The 24,489-nt window shown below is 39.3% G+C and overlaps 1 protein-coding gene across 4 annotated transcripts in view; it reads left to right on the plus strand.

The window, feature by feature from the left end:
* The window catches only part of bcar3 (BCAR3 adaptor protein, NSP family member), a 91,491-nt gene extending 67,060 nt beyond the window's left edge, over positions 1-24,431 (plus strand). For all 4 annotated transcript variants that reach the window (XM_053625320.1, XM_053625321.1, XM_053625323.1 and 1 more), the window contains 9 exons: positions 14,233-14,361; positions 17,379-17,818; positions 18,268-18,368; positions 18,862-19,583; positions 20,338-20,453; positions 20,562-20,733; positions 20,856-20,967; positions 21,172-21,378; positions 23,577-24,431. In XM_053625320.1, the coding sequence (XP_053481295.1) occupies positions 14,233-14,361; positions 17,379-17,818; positions 18,268-18,368; positions 18,862-19,583; positions 20,338-20,453; positions 20,562-20,733; positions 20,856-20,967; positions 21,172-21,378; positions 23,577-23,752 (2,175 nt within the window). In that variant the 3' untranslated portion in view covers positions 23,753-24,431. The remainder of the gene's footprint in view (positions 1-14,232; positions 14,362-17,378; positions 17,819-18,267; positions 18,369-18,861; positions 19,584-20,337; positions 20,454-20,561; positions 20,734-20,855; positions 20,968-21,171; positions 21,379-23,576) is intronic.
* The last annotated feature ends 58 nt before the right edge of the window (positions 24,432-24,489 follow it).

Here is a 24,489-nt window from a genome sequence, read left to right on the forward strand (position 1 = left end):
AGAGATCATTAGAACTACTTCACCAAAATACTAAACCCAATATGTGTGTATAGGGCTGGGCGATTTATAGATATATTAAATAATAAATTATTTCACAATACACTTTTCTGGGATATCGTTGGTATGGTTAACATTTTTAATAATTACAAATTAAATGGTACTGAATGGATGTTGTTGATTTGACGTAATCTGTCTTTGTAGACATTAAAGAAAAGTACGGTCAAACTCAGTTTATCGGATATTTGTTTATTTTACTACTGTTTTGCAGACAGATTGTTGGCTAAATTATATATCAATATATGCATAGTGTATCGTATGTCCTCAAGTATCGTGATATCATATTTGTCATATCACCCAGACCTATGTGTATACTTCTACATGCATGACCTGGTCACTCACTGTTTAACTCAGGATATGAAGCGCCTCCTTGTGTGTATTTTGCAGTCAGGCAGTGCAGCACTATTTTAACATTGCTGGCATGTTCTTTATTTCTTTTACAGCCAGGATTTTTTTTTTTTGTTTGCCAATCCCTGTAGCCAGACGATGCTTCCTGAATCTGTACTTCATCATCAAGGTCCTTGGTGTTTTATCAGTTACTGTGATTAAATAACAGGTCATCTACATTGGAATGTGAGACTTTGAGCTGTAAAGTCTCTCCAACTATACAACACATACAGTGTGCTGAAAGAAATACTTTAAAGATGGCAATGGTTTAGAGTGATCCAACCCGGCTGACCCAACCCCAATTCCGACTCCATACCCCCTCCTCAAGAGCTCAGATAGGACTGATTTGGACTGACTAAAAGCAAACTGATGGTTGGGAGAAAGAAATAGTATAGGCCAAAGTTTTGTAACCAACTCTTTTGTTATACTGGTTATATATATATATATATATATATATATATATATATATATATATATATATATATATATATATATATATATATATATATACACACACACACACACATATATGTATATAACATATCACTTGCTATATAAAAATCACTTGCAGTCTTCCATAGTTGTCTTTCTTACTTGGCCTATAGTGTAGATTAAACAGACATTTACATCTTATAGATATAAATAGACATCACAAAAATTTTGATGTAATTTGGAAGAAAGGTGGATAGAAAAAGAGAAAAATAGGGAGTCTAATTCAAGTGGACTTGGAGCTCCACGTTATTACACTTCAGCCAAACAATATACACAAATCTGCCAAATATGGATGTGTTAGGCAGTTGGAGATATATTAAAGAGTACATACTGTGCCATAGATATAAAAAAAAAAAAGAAAAAGAAACACACATTTGCAATCACTTTAAAAGGGTTATAAATCCCCAGCAGGCTTCCACCACCAGTCCATTCTCTGATTTCCTCTGCTCCCCTGGGTTTTGTGTTGCCTGAGACTGTACAGGTCATGCATAGACACAGTGCGGGCCTTTGGGACCAAGAAGAAGGCCAGGACAGGAAGATGGGGTGATATGGACAGAAGCTTGTGGGTTTTGAATCCCAGAGGACTGAAGGCTCAGATGGACCACTTACATATATGAGGCTCTTAGTTTACTTTAGCTCAGGAAGGGTGAGACTTTACATGAGGGCACATGAGACCACTACTACTGCCCACTAATTGGCCCTGAAAACTTCTGGAGAGACCTGGTATCTTCATCCTATGCTTACCATTGAGGTTTCACAGGAAGTTGTGAGAGGGAAAAGCAGGCTACTATTGTGGGAATTCAATGGTGGTGTTTCATTTTAAACATATATAAGGTCATATGTATTTACATGGTGTATCATTGGGGCCTATGATAGTTTCAACAGCTTTGGCAACACATTTACTAATAAATCTAGTATATATTTATAAAGGTGAGGTGTTATATACTGTACTTATTTATCTAGCTGATATTTTGGATACAACATAGGTCTTATACTAATGTAAAACACGATCAAGTTTGAATTTATTTGAGGCATTTCTCTTCACGAACATAAAGTACTCATAATTAGTCCTTTTTCTTGAGGTAATTTAGTTCACTCTTTGTTAATCCACTTATGAGGCAAGGAGTCAAAAATCACATGGGCATCTCTGAAGTCACTTATTTACATGGACCCTACATCATTGCACGTATACGTTAATGTCAGCGTTATTAAAAGCAGAACCATGCTGATGATGGAATTGATGAACAAATGCCTTGATAATGTCATGGCTTGATGAAAGGATTTACAACAGTCACAGTGACATGGAGCTGCTCTTAAGAAACCTTGCTTTAGTTATTTTTAAAAGTTTATGGCATCAATGCACCCTAAAATGCTTCTGATCTCACAGTCATAACTCTAAGCCATGCAGAGATGGCGTACAGCAGAATGAATGCTTTCGAGATGCCAGGAAAGCCTACAGCAACTGGCATCAAAATCACATATCATATTGTGCAAATATAATATGCCAACTCAGCCTCTGAGCTATGAGAATACATATAAACCAGAAATGAGTTTAGTGGAAAGGTCTTTTTGGAATTCGGGTGTTTCATTGCTTCATTTGGTCCACATGTTGCCTGAGGCTGTGATGATTAAAAAGAGAACAAGGACAAACAACCACTTTCCAATGGATTCTCCACTCAATTGAAAAAGTATGTGTCGTCTGGTGGCTGTAATTTGTGGCTTGATGGCTCGGCCCGCTGTTGACTAAATTGTGAGAGAGCACCGCCCGTCTCTTGCTACAATACCAGTGGCATCTAGGGTTATTTCAGTCATGGGCTTGTCGGCCTACATTTGCTATGAAAAAAAAAATAATAATAAGCATGGAGATGCTAAGCATGGAGATCAACCTACTCTAAGGGCAGGGCTCTAAGCTGTTGTGCGTGTGTGAGTTTCTGGAGATTATTAAATTCATGTTTTATTACATTTACATTATAGATACATTATTACAATTTAAGAAATCGCATAGTTAGAACTCTCTAGTGGCTTTGCCCTATCCCATAGAGTAAATACAGTCAGCATTCAGTGCTGATTGTTTAAAATTTTCCACTTAAGAGAAAACCATTTATGTACTTTCATCTAACAATAATGTGACCTCCCTCTTATTCTCAAAAACTGAAGTACAAGGGACACGGTACAACGCAAATCTGGCTTTGCCAACATAAGCCACCCTTCAGTCTCTTGTAAACATGGGAATAGCGCACCCGAATGGGAACCACCTGGCTTTACCTCTGATCTACCTGCTTGCATTTTGTAGGATAATTACGACATACAGGGCTTAGCATACTGATAATTCAATAATTAGCAGTATGCTTTCATCATGATAGATGTGTGTAGGTGTGTATTTGCATCAGAAACCTGTCTACCTCTATTTGGCTCAAAAAGACTACAACAGAGGCAAAACAAGTGAGCGTTACACCCAGATTTTCTGGTTTGACAGCTGTGTTCAACACATTCCAAGAAATATAAAAGAAAATTAAACAAGCCATTGTGCTTCTACTAAACACTTCATCAACCAAAGAGCATTGTAGTTCAAAAGCAACCACTTCCTGTCTATTGGGATTATAGTGCTAAACCTTTCATGTGGTCCAGCATGAAGCTTGGGGGCTGGCCACACTCATTGCGTTAAGTTCAGACAGAGTGAACATGATTAACAAGTCTACATTGCTGAGATTGGAGTACATCAACTGGATTTGCATTTCCTGAAGGAATTACACAATGCTTGCAAGGAGATGGACGGACAGATGGATGAATGGATGGATGAATGGAAGGAAGGAAGGTAGGAGGAAAGAAAAGAGTGAGGAATACAGGAAGAGAAAGAGAAAAAAGAAAGAATGAGGTGAAAGTATGAAGTGCTGTGAGTAAAATGTTACACCAGAGCTGCTGATTGGTTAGCTGTGAAGCCCATTGTAACATCAACAGTGGCAGCTGGACTTCAAACTGACAGGCAATGTATTTCAATATTCAGGCAACGTATGTCAATGGAAAAGTATCTAAATTAAAACTAAAATATTTTTACAATTCTAAATTTGCCCAACAATGAAATAGCTTCATTGTTGGTCAAAAGATCTTCAAAATGCAGTTTGAACAAAGTTTGTATGTTAAGTGGTTTGGGCTGAATTAAATAGCGATTAGTGTTAGGAGAATAAGAAAAACAGAAGGCAGCTGCATTGATGCATATACTGACTAATAGGTCAAAGGTACCTATAAGAAAATGTTTTGTAACAGGCTTTGAATGCAGCATACGTCACCAATTTGCAAGATTACTGACACTGACTACCAGTCTCTAAGGATATAGTCCATTAGGTGAGACAGAATAAAGTACTGTCGAGAAAATAGACCAAATGTCTTGTGACTACACAACCATATGTAACTAGAAACAAAATCTTAAGTCAGAAAATAATTACAAATAAGTTATTTGTTCACAAATTGCTCCCTCTCTCTCCAGGGTTTTCTGCCATCATTTTCTTTTATTATTGGATAAGTAGGGCAGCTAATAATACATGGACGAAAGCATCTCAGAAGGCAGCATTGTATGAAAACATTACATTTGGACATGACTCGAGGCCTTCCTGCCTCTGAATACAGGCTTAGTAGCATTTATTTGTGTTTTAGACACACCGTCTATTCGTGTGTGCTTTGTCTTGTTTGTCTCCTGAATCAATGACATCACCACAAACGCCTCTCAGCTACACAGATACGAAGCCAGATCCAGCTGAGTAGCAGTTAATCAAGCCATAAAAACTATTTTTATCTAAAGGGCTAAAGCGACGCACTCTTTTAAATGAGCCACACTAATAAAATACACTGCTGTACGAAGTGTTGTTACGTGCAAGTGCATGCGTGCGTAAGCGAGCTCACGGCTCGGTTCATCAAGCTTCTGCTGAAACAAACACTCGTTGCCATATCAGTTTGAGTTTCCACTACACAAAGCAAACAAAGCACACAACTTCGCTCCTAATTTCCTGCAATTCTGTGTCAGTTTTATATGCCATATAACACACAGGGTCACAGTAAAATGTGAAGTAGTAGAAAGGTCCTTCCTGCACAGCCAGATTTAGCCTGAGGTTCAGCAATGACACCACATGAAGCAGCCGCAGGACACACAACTACAGTGTTGGGCATGAAACTAGTACTTTTAAGACTCTGAGGTTGGGTACCACACATAGCAAGCATTCCAAATGTTCAGCTAACAGGATGAAGACACAAGGATGTTCTTCAAATGTCCCTGACATTTTTGACCCCAGCAGTCAAATAATTGCTGCTAAAAACACTGCTCCAAAGTGTGTTTTTCTTTTCCACAGGAGGAAAAATAAACTGAACATTTCACATGGTTTCGAGTTAATCATAAGAAAAAAGTGTAAGTTCAGTTTTTGTAAATGAAGGACACACAATATCACATTAGACTAAACCATGTCAACAACAACGCACTCAACTGAATCGGATAGGCCTTTGGTATCGGACACTCAGTATGTCATCAGTGTCATCCAGTGTATATTTCCAGACTTGCTAAGGAACCTGTCAATCACACAAGAGCGCTCTGATTTCAGGAATATATTGTCCTCGCTTTGGAAAAAATAGTATACTTCAGTACAATTTAAGTGTAGTATGCGATATTTTCATTAAGCACATTTATCATTTACCAAAATACATGTAGCTTATTTCCTGTATACACAAGAAAGAAAGAAAGAAAGAAAGAAAGGTTTCTTAAGTAGAAAGAGAAGAGAGAAAGAGGAAGATTGCGAGAGAAAAGAATGAAAGAGAAAAAAGTAGGAAAGAAATAAGAGAAAGAAAAAGGAGAAAGTAAAGAAGTGGACAGTGATGGAGAGAGGAGTGCACTACATTGTGCACCTGGGATGCGAGTGTGAAGTTAGAGATGCTGACTGGTCAGCTATGATGCTCATGGCATCACCAGTGGCAATTGGAATTCAGAAAGGAATTCGCTCACTCCCCTGTCAATCACTGTGACAATAGCCAATAATGAGCTCGTGTACAGTCATGTGAAAAAATAAGTGCACCCCATGGAAATTGTTGGCTTTTTTGATATATTTCGACAAGCAAACATTTGATCATTTTTGAAACAGCGCCTATTAATAAAGTTGATATACTTGAACAAATCCACAAGGAAAATGAGCTTTTTCAATCATTTATTCAACAGGAATGTCAATACGGTGCTGATTTCTTCTGTTTTTGTGTATATCTCATATTAACAGTTTTAAATCTCCAAACGAAATACAACATAAAATAAAGTCAACCTGAGTAAACACACAATACAGTTTTTATTGTTTTGTTTTTATATTGAAGCAAAAAAAGTTATCCAATGTCTATCACCAATGTGAAAAACTAATTGGCCCCTTAAACTTAAAATCTGTTTGTGTCAGATTTAGCGGCAATAACTTCCACACCATGCTTGACCGTAGGTATGATGTTCTTTTAGTGTAATTCTGTGTTTGGTTTACGCCAGATGTAATGGGACCCCTGTCTTCCAAACAGTTCCACTTTCGACTCATCAATCCACAGAACATTCTCCCAAAAGGTTTGAGGATTATCAAGGTGTGTTTGGGCAAAATCCAGATGAGCGTTAATGTTCTTCTGGGTTAGCAGTGGTTTTCACCTCACCACTCTTCCATGGAAGCCATTTTTGCCCAGTGTCTGTCTGATAATGGAGTCATGAACAGTGACCTTTATTGATGCAAGAGAGGCCTGTAGTTCCTTTGATGTTGTCCTTGGCTCTTTGTGACTTCCTGGATGAGTAGTTGCTGTGCTCCTGGAGGAATTTTGGAAGGTCAGCCACTTCTGTGAAGGTTCACTACTGTGCTGAGTCTTTCCATTTGAAGATACAGTAATGGCTCTCACTGTGGTTCTTTGGAGTCCCAGAGCCTTTGAAATAGCTTTGTAACCCTTCCCAGACTGATGCATTTCAATCACCTTTTACCTCTTCATTTCTGGAATTTCTTTCATTTTGGCATAGTGTATTACTGGGTAAGACCTTTTAACCAACTTCATGCTGTTGAAAAAGTTCTATTTAAGTGTTGATTTGATTGAACAGGGTTTGCAGTAATCAGGCCTGGTTGTGTCTAGTCCAGCTGAACCCCATTAAGAATGCAGTTTCATAGGTTTGAGGAATTAGTAAATAAGGGGGGAAATAAAGGCCCACAGATGCCCAGTTGGTATTGGATAACTTTTTTTCTTCAATAAATAACATCATTTAAAAACTGTATTTTGTGTTTACAGGTTCAGGTTGCCTTTGTTTTATCTTAGATTTTGTTTTAATTTCTGAAACAATTTAGTATGAGATATACACAAAAACAGAAGAAATCAGAAATTTTTCACAGCACTGTTGATGTGATATTTGACTATGGTAAAAGTAAGTACACCCTTGGCTTCAGAAGCTAGTATTGCCCCCTTTAGCAGAAATAACTTCTTGTAGGTGTTTTGCATAAATGTCCACCAGGTTTGCCAGAAAGTTTGACCACTTTTCCATGCAATATTCTTTCAGTTGCAAGATGTTTGAAATCTGCGCCATTAGTAGATGATTTTCGTTACAGCTGAATAATGTATTTCAAATAATTTGGAGATCTTTTAAATCCCTTGCTAGACTCTCAGGCATCTACAACCTTTTTTCTGAAGGTCTTACAGAACTTTTTTAGAACTTTTGGCATGATGACACCACACATCTCAATAGCAAAGGGAACACCAGACACTATATGAAAGGCTATATATAAGACAGGTTCCACCTGTACTCCCTAAGCAGCTTCTAATCACTGGCACACAATCGTGAACACCTGATTCTAATTTTATGCATTTGAAGGTGTGATCATTTTTCCATGTGACTGATGTTTTTTTTTTTGTTAATTTAAATTCTGAAAATTGCTAAAATAAATATGTAAATTGTATATGTCATTTGATTGAGTGTATCAACTTTATTAATAAGCACTGTTTCAAAGAGGATCAAACCTTTGTTTGTCCAAAAAAACAACAACAACAATTTCCACGGGGGTGTACTTATTTTTTCTCATGACTGTATGTGGAAGAGGGTAGATAGCGCTTTCCGTGGCGTCTGTTACATTGCCCTGTGATGCAGCATGAGCAGCTGTTTGAAAACATGTGGCTGGCTGGTTAATCTTAGATTTTCCTTCTTCCTGCTTTGCTACTGTTCGGATGCTTTTGCTTACTGCTCGTGCTCTTGCTTTTACATTCTAACTTCTTATTTTCACATCAGCTGTTCGGGAAAGTGCTCAAAACAACCTAATTTGGCACCTACACTAAAACCAGAGACATTTGGGATTGAAATATTACAACAAAAAAGTTTTTTTTTTCCTCTGAAAGTGGACTACTGCCTCCTGTGAAGAGATATCTACATTCCTGATATCTACATTACAGACAAACGAGAAAGAAAATGCCTCTTTCCACTTGCTGCTCAGGCTGAGAAACACTTCTTCATAGGATCGTAGTTCTTGAAACAAAACCAATTGCGGTATTGCCACCCTTGACAGAACACGTAGGAATACATCACCGTGGACCCCCTCAGTCTTCAGCCGATGAGTCCTGTGATTCTAATGCTCCTAAAAATGCGAAAGAGAGCTCAGAAAAAACAGCAGAAGAGGTGGCAAAAGTGACCGATGAAAGCGTGAGCAAAAACTGATGGCATAAACAGGGAGCTAGACCCAACAATGCACAAGATATCAGACAGTCACAGGCATCGCAGTTTGGGGCAAGGGCATGTTCAACTCCCGACATTGACAAACCAATCAATACTGGTTTTCTTCCACCCCCAATTAGTCTTCAAAATAGATTTGAACCATTAATAATGTGGACGAAGAAAACCCAAACGTGATCAGACATAGATCACATCAGCCTGCAACTAACACGGCATCTAGCAGGCACTCAAGGTCAAGCAGGCAGCGGCGATCTGCCAAGACGACAACCACACAGAGCGCTCTGATAGTGGGGGACTCCATTATCAGAAACATTGGCAGCAGGACTACTACCACCTGCTGCCTTCCTCAAGCAACGGTTTCTGAGGTAAATAAGGAACTTCACAGCATTCTGCTAGAGCCTAAGACTGTGACTCGGGTTATAATAAATGTTGGGAAAAATGATATTCGGAAAGAGCAGTCAGAACTACTGAAGCGGGATTTCAATTAACTCTTTGAAACACTTGAAAGATTAAAAGTTCAGTCTTTCATCAGTGGACCACTCGCATCCGGAGGAACAAATATGTTTTCTTGTTAGCTTGGTCTAAATACATGGCTACACAAAACCTGGAACATGAGAGGACGGAACTACATTGGCAACTTGAATCTTTTCTGGAGTCAAATTGATCTGTTTAAATCAGATGGCCTGCACCCAGAAGACTTGGAGAGAGTGTTAAATGATAATATCCTCTTCTCCCTCCTTCATCCATCTGCAACGTGTGCCAATCCTCTCAAACTCAATGACACACAAACAGCACTGCAGAGTCTGGATGACAACAGAACCACACTTCAATATCTGGATGGACATTTAGTCAACACAACCCACAAGGACACAGCACAGCCAAAACATCCACTGCTTAGGAACACAACCCAGGCTGAGTCCCACCCACAAAGTGTTCAACAGTTGGACTGTGACGAATTGGAACGGCTCCAAGAAACAGGACTGAAGGATGAGTCCCTGGAAGAAAGTAAAGGAAGTCAAGATATCATGCTTCAGCCTCCAACAACACCAGAGGCACAGTCACTCTCATGTGACACTTTCTCCCTCTCATCAACATCACCTTCACCTCTTCTGAGCTTGTCTAAGATAATGGAGGAACTGGTGGTTGCTGGAACAAACTATCCCACTGCATTGCATCGAGCCCCCAGATACCCAAAAAAAAAAAAACCCCACCAAAATCTATGGCCCCCTTCATCTGAGAGCAATCTCTGGCAGCTGCCTCAACGTCAGGGCCCACACCGTCCTTCATCTGTTCTGGGTAAACAGCGAACAACTGATAACAGCTCCCAGTGATATATGTTTGGTCACTGCTACAATAGTAGCAACATTCCCCAATGTTCACAGAACAAGCGGTAAACCAATGTCCCTTTAGTTTTATCTATATCTATATCTATAGGTGTACAGCAAACCTGTGTAATCTGTTGCCTATTAGAAATCTATCTGAGATTACTGTGGTACCAAAAACAGAAACTGTTAAGTAGGCACTTTTAAAAATCCGCTCACTTAAAAACAATCATTTTTAGTCAATGATCTCATCACCACAAACAACTTGAATTTATGTTTCTAAATGAAACTTGGTTAGATGACAGCTGTAGTGCAACCATCCTCAATGAATCGGCCACTACAAACTTTACTTACACGAGTTCCTCTACAGCTGTTAGGAAAGGTGGAGGAATAGCTGCAATATCACTTGGTGATTACTTGTCATTTGAGTATCTTAGTATTGTACTAAAAGGTGCTCTATGGATTTTATTTTTAATTATTTATAGGCCACCAACTCTTGCCTACTCTTCCACATTTTTGATGATTTTACAACTTCATCTGAATTTGACTGTTTTATTATTGCAGGGGATTTTAATATCTATATTGATCATTCTGAAAACAGCACTGCCAAAGAGCTCATATCTGTTTTAAACACTTTTGATCTAACTCAGCACATGAATGGACCCACACACAATCGGGGCCACACTCTAGACACAACTATGTTACTATGCCTACTTCTGAGGAAATTGATGCCAAAACTCTAAAAGAAACAGTACAGCAGCTTAAAACATCAACCTGCTGTCTCGACACACTCCCTGCATCCTTTTTCAAAAACGTTTTTAAGTGTTTAGAATAAGACATAGTAAATGCCTCACTCCTCTCAGGCACAGGCACACTCTCCAAAATCCCTGAAAACTGCAATTGTTAAGCCCCTTCTGAAAAAGAGCAATCTGGTAAACACGGTTTTAAGCAACTATAGACCATTATCAAATCTACCTGTCATAGGCAAGATCATTGAAAAGTTTGTTTTCAATCAGCTGAACCAATTCCTATCCTCAAATAGTTATTTGGACAATTTCCAATCTGGTTTCTGGTAGCATCATGGCACAGAGACAGCACTCATAAAGATAATTAATGATATTCGGTTAAATACTGATTCAGGCATCTCAGTGCTGCTTTTGACACTGTCGACACAATATACTCCTAAACAGACTGGAAAACTGGGTAAGGCTCTCTGGGATGGTCCTTGGCTGGTTCAGGTCATATCTAGAAGGGAGGGGTTTCTATGTGAAGATAGGCAGCTATGAATCTGAGTGGACTTCCATGACGTATGGAGTCCCACAAGGCTCAATCCTTTGACTGCTGCTGTTCAACCTGTATATGCTCCCAACTAGGCCAAATTATGAAGAAGAACCAAACTGCATACCATAGATATGCAGACGACACCGAGATCTACCTAGCCCTATCGCCTGATTACCACCTGATAGACTCCCTGTTCCAGTGCCTTGACAAAACAGTTGAATGTGCCAAAACTTCCTTCAGTTAAACAAAGACAAAACAGAAATCATTGTATTTGATAACAAAAATGAAAGTCTCAAGTTGAACACGTACTTTGACTTCAGGGGTCTAAAGACAAAAAATCAAGTCAGGAATCTTGGTGTCATTTTGTCTGATCTAAGCCATTTGGTGTCATTTTGTCTGATCTTAGTCTGATCTGAGTTTCAGTAGTCAAGTGAAAGCAATAACCAAATCAGCCTACTATCACCTCAAAAATTTCATTTCCAGTCAAGACTTAGAGAAACTTGTTCATGCATTCATTACCAGCAAAGTGGATTACTGCAATGGACTTCTCACCGGTCTTCCCAAAAAGACCGTTAGACAGTTGCAGATTACTCCAGTCCTCGGGTCTTTACGCTGGCTTCCAATTACATTCAAGGTTGATTTTAAAGTACTATTACAAGTTTATATATCACTACATGGCCTAGGACCTAAATACATTACAGATATGTTTACTGAATATAAACTGAACAGGCCTCTCAGATCAGGTCAGTTAGAAATTAGGATCACGTCAGTTAGAAATACCAAGGGTTCACTCAAAACAAGGTGAGACATGTTTAGCTATTATGCCACCCATGGCTGGAACCAGCTTCCAGAAGAAGCAAGATGTGGTCAAACTCTAGCCACATTTAAAGCCAGACTGAAAACACATCTATTTAGCCTCGCATTTACTGACTGAACAATATACTGCACTGTACTGACTGATCTAAATCATTTTAGCTCTATAACTTTTAGATTTTTTAAATTCTTTTTTTATCTCCTGCTCATTTTAATGCATTTTTCTAATTTTTATTTCTTACTTTTATTTCTTGTTCTTGTATTGTATTGTCTTTATCATTTTTATGTAAAGCACTTTGAATTACCATTGTGTATGAAATGTGCTATATAAATAAACTTGCCTTGCCTAGATTTCACCCTCCCCCGTTGGTAGCTGGTGTATGATAGGGGAGAGCTGGCTGGTGGGTGGGTATTGGCAGGAGACCAAATTGAATTGAGGAGAACATGGTGGGAAATAAAAAACAAAAAGAAAGAAAGAGAGAAAAGGAAGCCCACCCTTCCTGTTTGGAAGCTAGGATTCAGAAGCCAGATTTTTCGGGACATACTGTAGGCTCACTCTGAAAATGGTTTTAATACAAATACATTTTTGTTTGTCACATTAGGCACATTTAAAGACAAAAGGTGTTTTAAAGGAATTAAAATGTCTTCTTCATCTACAATTTAGAATGGCTGTTTAAAAATGTAACTTTTGCTGGCTTAAAAGTCTGTAAACAACTTAAGGTGGACTTAAATAGATATAAGCAGACTTACATCCTCATTAGTAGTTTTGAATATCCAGAAATAAGTTTCATAACCGTACTATCACTAGAACATATAACAGTAACAAACTAATAGGTTACTTGGCATGTAGTTTACTGTTCTTCATGAATACTTGTAAGTATATCAAAAGTAAACAAGCATACTTTTCTTTAAAAAACTGAAAAATAATCTGTAAGTATACTCTCCACGTATACATTATGTTATTAGTACAGTAAGTATATTAGTATGTAGCCACCGTTGGATAAAAAGAAGTGTGGGTTTACCCAGTCTAAAACGAAAGCGAGTCTTTCACACTTGTTTTCTTAAACACAAAGGATTAAGAAACTCAGAAAGGTCTATATTGTTGTAACTCTGCAGGTTAGTTCTTGCTCAAGCGTGGATGCTGTGTATGTGGGTGCGTGTGCGACATTTTCTATTTGCCTGTATGGTATAAAAAGCTACTCAATGCCATTGTCTCCTAATGACAAGTTACATAGTTGAATAATGTACTGAAATATGTTTTGCCAAAACAATTTTCTAATATTAGGAAATCCTACTGATTCTAATAAAGTGTCATGTTTCATAGAGACCAAGATAGTGAAGTTTCATCAGATTTGGCCTACATTATCATTTCCTGTATTAAAGATGATATAATATAATATATTGAAAATAATTCCCACTTGTCCCCCAGTTTATTGAGCAATTAGTTTTTAAGAATGCACAAGACTGAATCAAGCCATGTTTTATCTAAAATGAATCAGTTAATACCTTCAGGGACGGTTGCAAAAGCAACCGTTACAAAAAAAAAATTTGTATCAGAGTCTATTAATATTTTAATCAGCAAGATGTAGTTGTAAATATAAATGTATTTAGAATGGTTCTCTTTTGAATGTTATGGTTTTTATTATTTATTTATTTATTTATTTATTTATTTATTTATTATTATGTCTGTGTAAACTGTTGCTGTTGCTGTGTGTTGTGTGACTTCAGAGTCCAAGATGAATTTCCTTGCAAAACGACCATAAAGTATAAACTAAACTAAACTATTACTCAACCTTCTTCTGGTTTCACCAAAATGAATCTCTGACAGAAAACGATGAGTCAGACCGCATAACAGGAACAAGCAGGGTTTTTTTTTGGGTGTGTGTGTGCAGTTACAGGTAAGGGTAGAGGACGTTCCAGAGCCTATCAGAGGATAGGATACAGAAAAAGGGGAGGGACTGTTGAGTCATGGAAATCATCAACAGGTACATCTATCAGGCAGGTTCGTACTGAGAGTGACAGTGGCAGATGATAGAGGCAGGGTTACCAAAAAAAAAAGAGTGAGCAAAAGGGAGGGAGTTAAGTGTGAAGGTTGCTTTGTGGCACAAACACACATGCGGTGTGTATGGAACAATCATGAATTTGAGGACATTGAAAGGCATTGTTGTTCCCATTTATGTGCAGTTCTCCAAGGACAAGCACATCATGGATGGAGCTCCAGAGAAGCTACGCAGGGAGCTGGAGGAAGAGCTGAAACAGTGTGGAGAGGAACCTCGCAGCCATGCATGGTACCATGGAACCATTCCAAGACAGGTAAACTCGTAGTGATACACACAAAGACAGGAGGAATGCAGGGTGTATCTTGGCAGGAATCTGCTGTAACTGTTGGAATACTTTAACTGAGAGAGATGAGAGTTTTATTTCACTATCTCTGAAATGAAGCACTCACTTGTCTGCTGCTTTGGCTGAGCTCAGCTAATCACATTTTGCTGTTCGTGTGAAGTGAGACATGTCTGATCTCTGGCAGAGGATCATTCGGTCTCTTTGTGAAACGTGATAATGAAATAAAAAACAATGTGGTGTGTTTGCTCCAGCTCATCCTTGAGACGAGGTTAGTCCAGCACTAATCTCTGATATGGAAGGCACCGGTTACACTTTAATCCTACCGCTAATTTTAGTACACCTGCAGTACATTAAACTGAATGACCGGCGTTCGGTTCCTGTTGTCACAAGGTTCTCACAGAGTTAAGCTTGTAATAAAAGTTCACAGAGTCTGAACACTACTCAGTTCATAGGAGCCAAACCTGCCTAGAACTGGTAGAGCCACATTTAAAAATAAAAAGCATACAAATGTTTTAAGTGCAAAAGTGTTCATAAGAGCATGTTGTATTTTTTAACTCTTTAAGAGAATTCTTCTTGTTGTGTGTCTTTTAACCCCAGACAGCGAAGTAAATATTCAATCTAATAGGTATTCGGAAGTTAAATCATAACTGAGGCTGAAATCTAGGTGCCGATTTAACATCGCTGTGTGTTCACGAGGGACTAAACTACATATCCAATCAGGTATCAATCACAGTGGCAGTCCATGTTTCACTATGCACAAGTCACAAGGACATCGCAGATGTAGACGCTGAGTTTGATGCTATTTTGCACACTTTGCTTATGAACCATAAATGTAACAATCCATCATGCAGCATTTTCATTACAGCCGGCTCTCGGAACACAATTCATCACTGTATACCACAGCGCTTTTCAATTCTCTAATCTGATTGGTCAGAAGGTGATTTTCTATAACAGTGCGACTCTGACAGCAGCAAGGCAAATGTTTATATTATGCACTCATTCTAATAAAGTATTGTTTCTATAGTAAAAACTTGGATTTGGGGACTTGGATGGTCGATGCTCCATGTAAACATTAAAACAACAACAACAACAACATGTAATTGTTTTTAAGGTGAATAATATCTTTGGAAGGAGTCCCCAGTTCCAGCAATTTGTAATAGTCAGAAGTACAAATTTATGTAGTCCATCATGGGAAATTCTTCAGGACTGAAGTCCTGAAGACCCGCTTTGCAGTTTCTTATTAACATAACAAGCTGTGGTTTGATCTTATTAGATTGAAGAGAGAGAGAGAGAGAGAGCAAAGAGAGAGGCTTGTGAGGGAATGACTGTTTATAGCTGTTATAACCTAGGTGAATCTTGTTTGTGGACACCCCCCAATCTTACGTATAACTATAAATGGTTAACAGTATGACGTGCTGTAATAAATAAAAATATATTCGTCTTGGCAAAATTGATGTGGCATAAGAGAAATAAAACACTTTATTCCATACATATCACATGATGGTTTTCAATGTCCACATATCTATTATTTACACGTTAAACATGTACATGTATTTAAGTTTGAGAATTGAGCCAGAAAAACTTACAACTGGTCATGCAGGCCATTGAATGCCTTGATTATATCAAACATAGTAATACTCTCCTGTGACCTGTGACCTGAGCATAAAACCTCCTAGATCAGACATTATTCATCTGGCTGCCCATAATCTGAACCAAAGCTCATGTTTAGCCATGACAGCCAAGAAGCTTTAAACAGAAACGAGTCAGACCTGCTCAACTGAAGGTGATTAAACAAATGACACTTGAGAAGAAAGGGAAGCGAGTCACTGATTCTGACACCATTTCTAATGGGGAATGATGCCGATTATGATTTGTGATTGATATGGCTTGTTGGCGGGAACTTCCAGAAAGTGCTGCGTGAGTTGTGAGTGTGAAAAGTTAAAGTTGACTACTAATGAGGAAATAATGAAGGTTTAAGAAATTAAAAAAGGTCTATGTTGGTACTGGGCAGGTATCAACCTGCAGTACAAGTCCACCTGGAAACGTGAACTATCAAAGCAGTGTAGTGTAATAAGTCAGTTCAACAAAACAAGTTGATTCCTTTGAATCCAATACCATACATCCATCAAATCTATTATCCAGTGCATATTGTAAATGATTAGACAGTTAGATCATTCTGATGTTTTGAATCTGCAGTCACATTGGATTTCAAATAAAGTTATTTTAAAGTGTAGAATGATAGCATTACTTTAAAAAAAAAAAAAAAAGTTAAAAAAAACACAAAAAACATTTTTATTACCTTAAGTAATTAAGTAACTGTCATATTTTGGATTTGTTTTTATGAGAGCACATTTCCAATTTGTGCAAATATAATAAGATAATCATACCAGACAAAAAATTATGGAAACTGTAGTGTAATCTTTTTACCATCTAGAGGGTTGTTAAAATTGTTTGTTTTTTTCAAGGAAATTTTAATATGCATAATTATTAGGCTGTGACAGTCTTCCACTTGCACTTCTATGTTGTCTTATAAAGGTGTTTTTTTTTTGCAGGAAGAAAATGACAGCTTAAGAGAGAAATAAGGTTCAGAATAATGATCCATGATACACTCTTTGAAAATTTAGAATACTTTATCTTCCCGTGTCAAACATTTAAAGGTACAATGGTGTATTAAAAAGGGTTCCAAGTAAAAACCCTTTTTGGAATGTAAAAACCCTCAACTAGTCAATTAATCCTTAATTTAAAAACTGTAGAATGCTTTTTTCCCTAAGAGTGTACAGTACTAAAATTGCTTCCTTAAAAAATACGTCACAATGAGAAAAAAGTACTAAAAAAATATGACATATTCTGGAGTATATCACCTGTCTGAAAATCATACTTACTCTCTGACCTACAGATAAATATATATAAATGGTGGCAAAACAGAAACTAAATCTGAAAAAAAATAAAATGCTTAATAACTCCTCCCATGTGCTGCCATTCATTAGGTGGCTGAGAACTTGGTCCAGCGTGATGGTGACTTCCTGATCCGTGACTCGCTGTCTAGCCCTGGAACCTACGTCCTGACGTGCCAGTGGAAGAACAGTCCCCAGCACTTCAAAATAAAAAAGAGGGTGGTAGTGATGAATGAAGCCTACTCACGAGTGCAGTACCTGTTTGAGAAAGAGGGCTTTGACAGCATCCCCGCTCTTGTGAGATACTACGTGGGTAACCGTGAGCCTGTGTCTGAGGTAATGGGAGCCATCATCTTCCAGCCCATCAACAGGACGCTGCCACTGAGGTCCTTGGAGGAGAAGTATGCAGTTGGACCTATCCGTACAGAGTCTGGCCACAGAGAGAAGAAGAACCAGAGCTCCAAACGACTGAGCTTAAATATCGTGAACGGACACGGCCCAGATCACACCCTTGGCCGTGGAAACCTACTAAGGTGAGCAAAGGTCTTACATCTTACCAAACCATGTGGAAGAATTCACGGAAATAGGAACTCTGCATTAAAGATAGAAACTATCACTGATCATAGTTGTAGGTTATGGTCTGAATAGACTGTTTAAAAATCTAGAACGGAAACACTGCGTTTATGTCAAACCAGCAAAGATAAGTACACGTCTAAAAAAACCCTTTCTGTGGCTAAGCACGGTATAACCCAGGCATGTATATCTGTAGCTGAATATGGAGAAAACCAGCTTGATGTGAAATGCCAAGGCAAACCATGACAAAAAATACCCTAGCAAAATTACAAGCTTCTAAGTTGCACAAATCCACACACACAGAGAGCATATAAAATTCTTCTCCAATGTTGTACACAGCAGACAAGCTCGGTGATGCTTCTATTGAGGAGCACTGTGAGACTAAATGACCCATCTTTCTCCTTCACAGCAACAGAGACAAGTGCGGAAGCCAGCCAGCGTGTCTGAACCACGTTCAGGAGAGGAGACAGCTGTTGAAGACCCATCAGTCTGAGAGTTTCCTTCCACTCGGTGAGCATGATCACTTCTGCTTTCATCCTTGTTTGATGCACTGACATATTCACATCTGATGGTCCACTGCTCTGACAGCCTTGAAAACTAGTTATTTTCTGTCTAGCTGGTTCTCTCTGAACAACAGCAAAAGACGTTTTCAAAGTCAATGTAGCACCCTGCCTTTGAAACTCTTTCAGTTGTCGGGAACCGAACGTGTGAAGTGAGACGTAGAATTGAAATGCTAAGTAACTGTTCCGTGGAGGACGCTTATGCAGGGTAAATTAAAATGCAGGCAGGAGGTAGAAGAGACATTTCATGTCCATTTCATTCCAGTTGTCAGGGTTGGAGAGTAGAAAATATTTCGTTTTTTTCTAGTCAAGTTACTCTCAGCACATCGAGGACAGCTATGAATTAAACACCTTCCTTTTCCACATCGGGTGCAGAGCATCTGTAATTAAAGCTGTCGGATAATGAATATGTAAATAATTCATGCTTTCTTTCCTGCTTCCAGGATCAAGGCCTCAGGCCCAGACTCACCATATGGAGGCCCAGTCATGCCCAAAGTCTCCTGTATTCAGGACAGGCAGTGAGCCAGCCCTCAGCCCTACGGTCCCTCGTAAGATGGCCTTTGAGACACAAGCAGGAGAAGCCATCCGTGGTTCTGATAGTCAGCTCTTCCCAAAACCGCCTCCTAAACCCAGCAAAGTGCCCTCTATAAGGCATCCTTACTCACACTTTGTAGTTCCGGTACCTCCAGTGAAGCCACAGAAACACTGGCCTTCTACCCCACAGCAATCAGTCAGCCCGGTTAGCCCAGATGTGAACTACTATGAGCTGAGCCCATGTAGTCCTGCTGAGTGGGATAAGAATAGTGCCTCTAATGGTTATGTGGACAGGCTGAAAGTAGAGGAGAAAAGAATCAGTGGAGGGAAGTTGGATCGCAGCTCTTATCATCATGCCATCGAAGCCCTGCAGAACAGCAGTGAGGAGGACGACAAAGAGCAGGAGGGAGAGCAGAGACAAGTCCGACACTCTGGTGCAAAGAAGGTTAGAGGTTTCCAGAAGCCTGTGTTTGAGATGGTATCGGCATTCAGACCAGGGGAGGTAGACTTCAGGTTATTGCCATCAGAGAATAAGCCACTAGAAATGTCTGTGCTGAAGAGAGCCAAAGAACTGCTGGTCAGTCAGGATCCCAAAACCATCGCCAAGCACATCCTACAAGCTGATTGCGAGGTAAGTTTACAAGATACTCTGATCAAATTTTTTGGCATCACACATCTTCAGGCACCAGTTCCTACAACCACGTGTAGTGACAGCATTTTAGATGTTGAGAACAGTATGGGGCAACGATAGTACTCTGGTCAAGATGTTGGCCTACTGATCATAAGGTCAAGCGTTCAAATCCCAATGAGCAAGGCCCTTAACCCTCAACTGCTCAGATAAATGCTCAGAAAATGATATAAATGTAAACTGCTTTGGATAAGGGCATCTGCCCAATACCATAAATGTGTATTATGTAATAGCTGCACTTTTGCAATGAGAACCTCAGGCAACCTTCCAACCATTTTTTTTCATGTAACCCACCCATCCACACCCATAACCTGAATACAATCAGTAGTAATAGGTTCATAACAAGCACTTCCAGTGCTTCACAACTAGTGTGACATTTTGCTGCTTCAGACGTTAGAGTTAGAGACCGGTTCTTCCTGCCAGCCTGGTAGCGTGTGATGTGTTTAGCTGTGCCAGACAAGGACACATGTAGAACAAAAATATCATCAGTGTAGCACTAAAAGCAGTGTTTTCATGAGTTTCAACTCATGACTAGGGGTGCAGTGTGGAGGAAATGATGTTTTTGTGGTCTTTTAAGTAGCAAGAAGGACAAGACTCCTTCCTTGGATATTTGTAAATGAATTCAGCCTAGATTTATTTTATGTATAGGAAAACAGGACAGAACCTACCATGTAAATGTTGTGTGTATATTTGCCAGGTTGCCCGGATTCTAAATGTTTCAGACGAAATGAAAAGTCAGATGGGCGTGACCTCTGGGCTGGAGCTGGTAACCCTACCACACGGGAGGCAACTCCGTCAGGATCTCATGGAAAGGTAAATGACACACTGTTAGTTTACAAACTGATGTCCTACACCATAGAGGCAAAAAATGTAATTTAATCAGCTGATCCCATTTGAGTTAAAGTTCCTTATTCAACATAGGCATAACACCATGGCGATTGGCGTTGCCGTGGACATCCTGGGCTGTACAGGGAGTCTTGAGGAGAGAGCGGTCACGCTAAACCGAATCATTCTGGTCGCCCAGGAGCTAAAAGACTCCATGGGAGACCTTTATGCCTTCTCATCCATAATGAAAGCACTGGACATGCCTCAGGTAGCACCCACTCAGCACTGCCTCTGCACTTCACAGAAGCTGAGCACTGCATGGACATAAGAAAGATGCCTGTGGTCAAACTGCAAGAAATACACTCTTTCTGATTTTCATTCTGCTCACAGATCACGAGACTGGATCACACGTGGACCACCTTACGCAGGAAATACACGCAAACTGCCATCCTTTATGAGAAATCTCTCAAACCGTTCTACAAAGCCCTGTATGATGGGCTTGGTGAGTTTTTGGTCATTTTTTGGCCCACATCTTTGTCCTATCATTCCTGCCATAATTATACCAAATCATTAATGGATCATACTGTCGTTTAGATGATTAAGTGCTTTAAATACTTTCAGACATCTATACTGTGTTAACGTTATGCTGGTTGTTGAGGTTAATCGAAGTAGATTAATAGTAACAAAGTCCTTCTGCTCTCTGCAGCAGAGCTTCCATTGAGCAGTGCCACTGTGCCGCTGTTGATGCCTCTCCTCACCCTGATGGAAAGACCGACAGTTGCATTTGAGGGCATGGAGCTCTGGGAAAGCAACGACCAGGGTTGTGAGATCATGTTGCGCCATCTGGAGGAAGCTCGTGCTGTTGCACGCAACGCTGACACCTACTCCTATAATGCCAAGCGGGTCCTGCAAGGTAAGACAATAGACCAAGGGTGTTCAACTATAATTTGTAAAGGTGCAGTTCCTTACTTACAAAGGTCCTTATAAGTAACTAACATGAATGAATGTCGAGAACAGTTACCTCTTAATTCTTAAGCATTATTGATTAGGTTTTGGCTATAAAGGAGACAATTTTAAGAGGTATTTTTTCCCCCACAGTGGTGCTTAATGTTATCAATTTTGACTAGCACCATGGATCTTTTATTTTTTTTTAATCAGACGCAAACCCAGACATTTTGACCAATCCCGCCCACTCCCCAAGTTATTATTTCTGATTGAACCTGCCTTTGAAATGGTACAACCCCAATTCTGAAAAAGTTAAGACAGTATGAAAAATGCAAAAAAACAAAAACAAAAAGAGTCATTTGAAAATTCAATTCCTCCGGTACTATATTGAAAACACGTTATTAACACATTATTTGATGTTTTACTTTTTGAATTTGATTTATTTTTGAAAATATGCACTCATTTCAAATCTGATGATGGTAACACACTCTAAAAAAAGTTGGGACAGTCGACTGTTTACCACTGTGTAACATTACCGTTTGTTTTAATAACACTTAAGCGTTTGAGCGCTGAAGACACTAGCTGGTTAAGTTTAGCAAGCGGACTTTTCCCCCCATTTATCCATTATGCATTTCTTCAGCTGCGCAAATGTACAGGGCCTTTGTTTCCTTATTTTGCGATTCATAAAATAATTGAAAACCTGTCTTCAATCGGAGATAGGTCAGGACTGCAGGCAGGCCATGCTAGCTCCCGCATGCTCTGCTTATGCAACCATGCGCGTGTAACCTGGGCAGAACGTGACTTGGCGTTGTCCTGCTCTGGATGGCAGCATATGTTGCTCCAAAATGTGTACATATCTTTCTGCATTAATGGTGCCCTCACAGATGTGCAAGTTACCCATGCCATGGGCACTGACACACACTATACCATGACAGATGCTGGCTTTTGGACCTGACGCTGATAACAGCTCAAATGGTCCTTTTCTTCTTTGGCCCGGAGAACATAACTGCTGTTTTGTACAAAAACAATTTGAAATGTTGACTTGTCGGACCACAAAACATGATTCCACTGTACTACTGTCCATCTCAGATGAGACAGAGCCCAGAGAAGTCGGCTGTGCTTCTGGACAGTGTTGATGTATGGCTTCTGCTTTGCATAGTGAAGCCTTAACTTGCATTTGTGGATGCAGCGGTGAATGGTGTTGGCTGACAAAGGTTTACCAAAATGTTCCTGAGCCCATGTCAGGATATCCATTACAGACTCATGACGGTTTTTAAGACAGAGACGTCTGAGGGATCAGAGATCATGAGCATTCTGAAGTGGTTTTCGGTCTTGCCCTTTACACACTGAGATTTGACCGGATTCCTTGAATCTTTTAATTATATTGTGCACTGTAGTAGGTGAAACGCCCAAAATCTTACCGATTTGTCTTTGGGGAATGTTGTTCTCAAACTTTTGGCTTAATCACTGATGCATCTGTTGGCTGATTGGCGAGCCTCGACCCATACTTGCTCTTGAAGGACTAGACCTTTTTCGGAGGCTCCTTATATACTATGATTAGACGATTGCCTCACCTGTTTCACATCACCTTCTTATTTCAACTTGTCATATCGCTATTAGTCCTAAATTGCCCCTGTACCAACTTTTTCAGAACGTGTTGCATGCATCAAATTAAAAAATGTTTATCTTCAAAAAACTATGCAGTTGATTAGGTAAAACATCAACTACCTTGTCTTTATATGTTTTTTTTTGCTTAAATACAAGTCAAAGAACATTTACAAATGACTCCTCTTCATTTTTATTAGCATTTTCCATACTGTCCCAACTTTTTCGGAATTGGGGTTGTAAACTAAAAACAAAATCTCGACCTCTCTAGCACACACAAATGTGACTGGATGACTCCAGAAGCCCAGCTGTTTTATGTATATAAAACTCTAGTCGCTGAACTACAATGGGTTCTGCTACAGTATTTTTCTAAGTGCTTGATAACTTTCCAGTTGATGATGCCTGGCATAGACCGCATTCTGTGGGTTAGACCAGTTGGGTCAGGGGTGTCTCCAGAAGTATTTTGCTTCCTACCCAATTTTATACCAGTATACATAAATAGCATTAACATTAATATTACAATCATGATCTTCATTTCTTTTCTTTTTTTTCCCCCTCTAGACTTCTGTCCTGATGAGGACATGTTGGAGATCCTGAAGACAGACTTCCAGTTACGCCTACTCTGGGGCAGCAGAGGGGCCGGGGTAAACCAAACAGAACGGCACGACAAGTTTAAACTCATCCTGACCGCACTGTCCAGAAAACTAGAGCCTCCTGTTAAACACACAGAACTCTGAGGAAAGACGACACCAATCGGTTTACCAGGTGGAAGGAAATCAAATACTCTAAACGTAGAATACACATGGCCCAATAAAACTGCTGTGAAGAATGGAAGCACTTTTACAACTGCTTTGGTACAACCTATCTTCCATAAACAATACTGTATTCCCAAACACTTCCACACACACACTTTGGAATAAATCCAACTAATACAAGTGGGTACTTTTCTGCTCTATGGACACTATCCCAAGGAGACAAAGGTACAGCGAGAGAAGGAAAAGGAACCGTTCACTTAACATAAGTGGTGATTATACTGTACATTTAATGCCATTATTTAAAAGGTCCAGTGTGATGATGATGAGGACCGATGGATGGCAGAACTATGGCGGTTCTGTATGTTTTAAAAGCATACTTTGTATTTATACCTTAACAGTAAGCAGTCCAGTCAACGGTTTTAGTCTAGAACTGTATTGTAAAGTATGAAGTTATTTCAGTGTTTAAGTGTGTAAATGAAAGAAACATACCTGTAAAACGGTGTATATAATTTTTACTAAGTGAATGTCAATGTTAATCTATGTATTATAGTTTATTCGTAATTGTCATCCATGTAAATACTCAAACTTTAATATCTTTCTATGAACCGTCGCAAACGTATAGATAAACGTGTCTAAATAAAATGTCTAACTCGACAAAGGCATGTTTGTGTCTCAGTAATATTGTACTTTCATTGGAACACCCACATACCCACGCTTTT

This window comes from Ictalurus furcatus, chromosome 5 (genome assembly GCF_023375685.1).
Source record: "Ictalurus furcatus strain D&B chromosome 5, Billie_1.0, whole genome shotgun sequence".
Lineage (NCBI taxonomy): Eukaryota > Metazoa > Chordata > Actinopteri > Siluriformes > Ictaluridae > Ictalurus > Ictalurus furcatus.